General features: G+C 42.8%; 1 protein-coding gene across 1 annotated transcript in view; it reads right to left on the bottom strand.

Moving 5' to 3' along the window:
- Window positions 1–3452, bottom strand: part of SHE (Src homology 2 domain containing E) — a 22046-nt gene continuing 18594 nt past the window's right edge. Inside the window, exons 4-6 of the mRNA XM_012658475.1 lie at window positions 2817–2970; window positions 2259–2378; window positions 1–975 (exon numbers count right to left, since the gene is read on the bottom strand). Coding sequence (XP_012513929.1) covers window positions 789–975; window positions 2259–2378; window positions 2817–2970 — 461 coding nt within the window. The 3' untranslated portion in view covers window positions 1–788. The remainder of the gene's footprint in view (window positions 976–2258; window positions 2379–2816; window positions 2971–3452) is intronic.

The following is a 3452-nucleotide window of genomic DNA, read 5'->3' as shown; positions in this document are numbered from 1 at the left end:
TGTTGAGCTTTGTGAATTTTTAGAATTTAAAAAATTAGAAATGAAATCTTTGCTGTATATTTTAACTCAGAATTATAATGATGCCAATGCTTAATTATATCAGTTATTCTTAAATCTGGGGCATCTTCCATCCTATTTATGCTTATATCACTGATTTGCTGAAAAATGATGAAAAAGAGATTGAGAAAACACCAACTTTCTTAGAAAGGCTGACCAATAAATAATTCTTACGGCAGACTCTAAAGTTGTGAATTTTCATGAACTCCAGAGCTGAATTAGGACACTCGAGGGAGAAAGACAACTTTCTTGCCCATCATTCGTATTTTCCACTGTTCATCTATTTTCCCAAAATAAGGAGTCCGACATTACACACTCTTCTGGTCCACACAATCACACATAAAAGCAAAGTGGTTTTTTCATTGGTTTGTTTAGAGACTAGATATTCCAGGTACCAACCAGCACATTTCTGGAGCACTTTAATGCCCCTGAACTCTTGACTTACCTTTCCTGAGAGTCATCCCCTAAATAGAACATCCTACCCCAGAGGTGGAGACAACAGGCAAATTACAATTTCTTATTGTAGAGCTACTTAACATGGAAACAAGGGATAGATCAGAAACCAAGTGCCATGGAATGAATTCAAGATCAAAGACTCTTGGACTTTAAAAACGAAGACTCTCACTTTCTGCTAGTTACTAAGGAGCAGTCCGGCCTTGTCCGCTGAGATGCTGGTTGGGTGTTGATGCCCTCGTAGGTGCCAGAGGCCCAGGGTTTTCAATGGCTGAACCTTAGTGGAGCTTGTTATGCACGGGGTAGAGTAAGGTCATGTGTTCTGCCCCTTTGAAAGGCAACTTTTCATTGGAATAGTAGTGTACCACTTCGGGGATGCTGTCAAACACAGCGCTTGTCTGATTCAGTGTGTATTTGTTGTCTTTGGTCTGAGCCACTATGATGTGGACACATCCTTGACTAGTCCTGGAACAACAGAAAAGTCAAGAAGGAGACATGAACGTGTGAGCAGAGGATTCCTCCCCACTGAAAACAATTCCAGCAAGATTCACAATAAGTTGATGGGTTCTCATCCATTCCCAGAATTGTTTTATACAAACAGAAATGCATTTGACACTCTCCTGTAGCTCTCGGAAATTTCACAGCTTAAATGCATGTCGTCCTTGAGTTGTTTACCCTTATTACACATAAGTCAACAGGTACTGCACCAAAGAAAACAATAAAACAAAAAGCCAAGTCCCTTCTTGCCCACAAACTGCCAAATGAGTGCTTAAGTCCAAGCACGAGGCTAAGATGGGGGGTAAACTCACCCTCCTTACCACAGCTGAAAGTACATATATAAGGCTTCTTCCTCCTTTTTTCCAGAAAGAACAGATGAATCATAATCATCATCATCATCAAAACTGTTTCCTGCCCCCCTCATCTGAAAAGACCATTCCTGGTTGTATATACTGACAGCTGGCACTGAAGGCTCAAAGATTTAATCCACAAGCGCCAATTTCAGGAACACAGTAGAGCTATTCCTGGTATTGTATATCTGGTGGCCTATCCCATTTTCTGAGCCATATTGCTCCAACACCTCCCCCCCCATCCCAGTTCCCCTCCAGTCTGATTGTTTCAGCTGCAGGGGCTCAGCTTCCTCAGGAAGGAAATGCTGTTAGGGCTCTTGACAATGATCCTCCAATATAGCGCCACCGAACTCACAGAGCAACGAGAATTTCCATGATACACACTCCACCAGGCCTACCAGGCAAACGTGCATTTTCTGTGTATAATCAAACGGGGGGAGTAAGAGGCAAGTCAGCATTTCCTTCTTCACCAGAAGAAACTGGTATCAAAATTGCAATTGGCATTTTGACAATCAGGAGATCTGATTTATTAAAGTCCTGAGTACTAAAGAATAAAAGAAGAATGACTGGAACTATTTTTTTTTATCAGGGATTATTTCTCTACTGAGAGGCCTATTCCAGATCAGGTGATGTATGGTAGAAATGGACTAATGTACAAGGATAATGAAATAAGCCCTTCATTATCTTAATAAATACTGAGACATTTACCCAATACCAATTTTGTAATTCTAATCAGAGCATCTCATGTTCCACTGTCCAAGCAAATGCATCTTCTTTTCTGGCAATACACACCCCCGTGAACCACCTTCACACTGTATCTTTTCTGACTGGTCATCTACCCATGTCACAGTGTCCCCTCTCCCTGGAGACAAGGCAAGCCCACGAGGCTTCAATACTTACTTTAGTGCAATGGAGTACCTACTGTTCCCTGACTCGCTATTTCGAACCAGATACCCAGCTTCTTTGCAGGGCTGTAGTCGACTCTCAGCCTCAGCACGGGTAATGGCACCATGATACCAGCTGAAAAATGGGGGGTGGAGGAGGAAAGGCACCATGAGTGTCAACATGCATCCTCCCATAAAGCATTATTTGAAATGAACTTCCGGTAGAAGCTCAACAGCCTGAACTAGATCCTGCTTCCCATTTGGAACAGACAACATGCAGATTTGGATGATCCTGGATCACAAAGCCTATCAATCATACAGGAGTTAACAGGCTAGTAGTTTTCACTCTATACAAGAGAATGAGATTTAAAACAAGGTTGTCAAGATGCAGTGTACTTTCCATTCCGCACAAATGCACTGGGCTTTGAAGATGGGTTCTCATTAATAAGCTCTACCCAGACAAACATTCACGAACAAAAATAATCATGTAAAGTGGGCCAATGTGCCCCCACTACAAGGCTGTCAGTAAGCTCCCAGGCACTGTTGGTTACAAGGGTCTGCAGGGGAGACTCACGGCTGCTTCTCCAGAGGCAGGCCTGGGTCCACTTTCTCCCCCTCACTGTGGTCCGAGAGGGCTGGCTTCAAGATCTTCTGAGTCCAGCTCTTCTGCCGGTGGTGCTGCCTCACCGTCTCCTCCTTGGCAGGTCGCTCAGATCCTTCAAACTGGACTGGAAGGAAGACTCCATTTAACATCAGATGCCACGGAGGTGACCAATGTAAACTTCAAAGAAGAAACCTCCTTGCCTGCCTTAGCTCAGGAAAGAAGCATTTCCCCCTTTAACGTGAGCTATAATATACTGCCCAATACCCTGGCTAGCTGAGCTCCTGCTATCTTTGATATCTAATAACACTGCTAGCCTCCCACATACAGCCACTTCTGTAAGATATTCATCAGTACGACATAGTTTTAGAATATGAGAGGAAACTGCTTTAATATATTTGAGCATGAACTTTAAAAAATTATTTGTTTTGGTATTTTTAGAAAAAGAGACTATACAGAGTTATAGATAATGATTCCTTGCAAGAGTGTGTAGCATTCTATAAAGCCAAATGAACAGTTTTACTATGAAATACTAAAAAGAAAAATCAGGCTGGGCGCGGTGGCTCATGCCTGTAATCCTAGCACTCTGGGAGGCTGAGGCGGGCGGAT

Source organism: Propithecus coquereli, unplaced genomic scaffold (assembly GCF_000956105.1).
Source record: "Propithecus coquereli isolate 6110/MARCELLA unplaced genomic scaffold, Pcoq_1.0 Scaffold59, whole genome shotgun sequence".
Lineage (NCBI taxonomy): Eukaryota > Metazoa > Chordata > Mammalia > Primates > Indriidae > Propithecus > Propithecus coquereli.
Note: the sequence above shows the minus strand (reverse complement) of the source record. Positions and strands in the feature narration are given on the sequence as shown.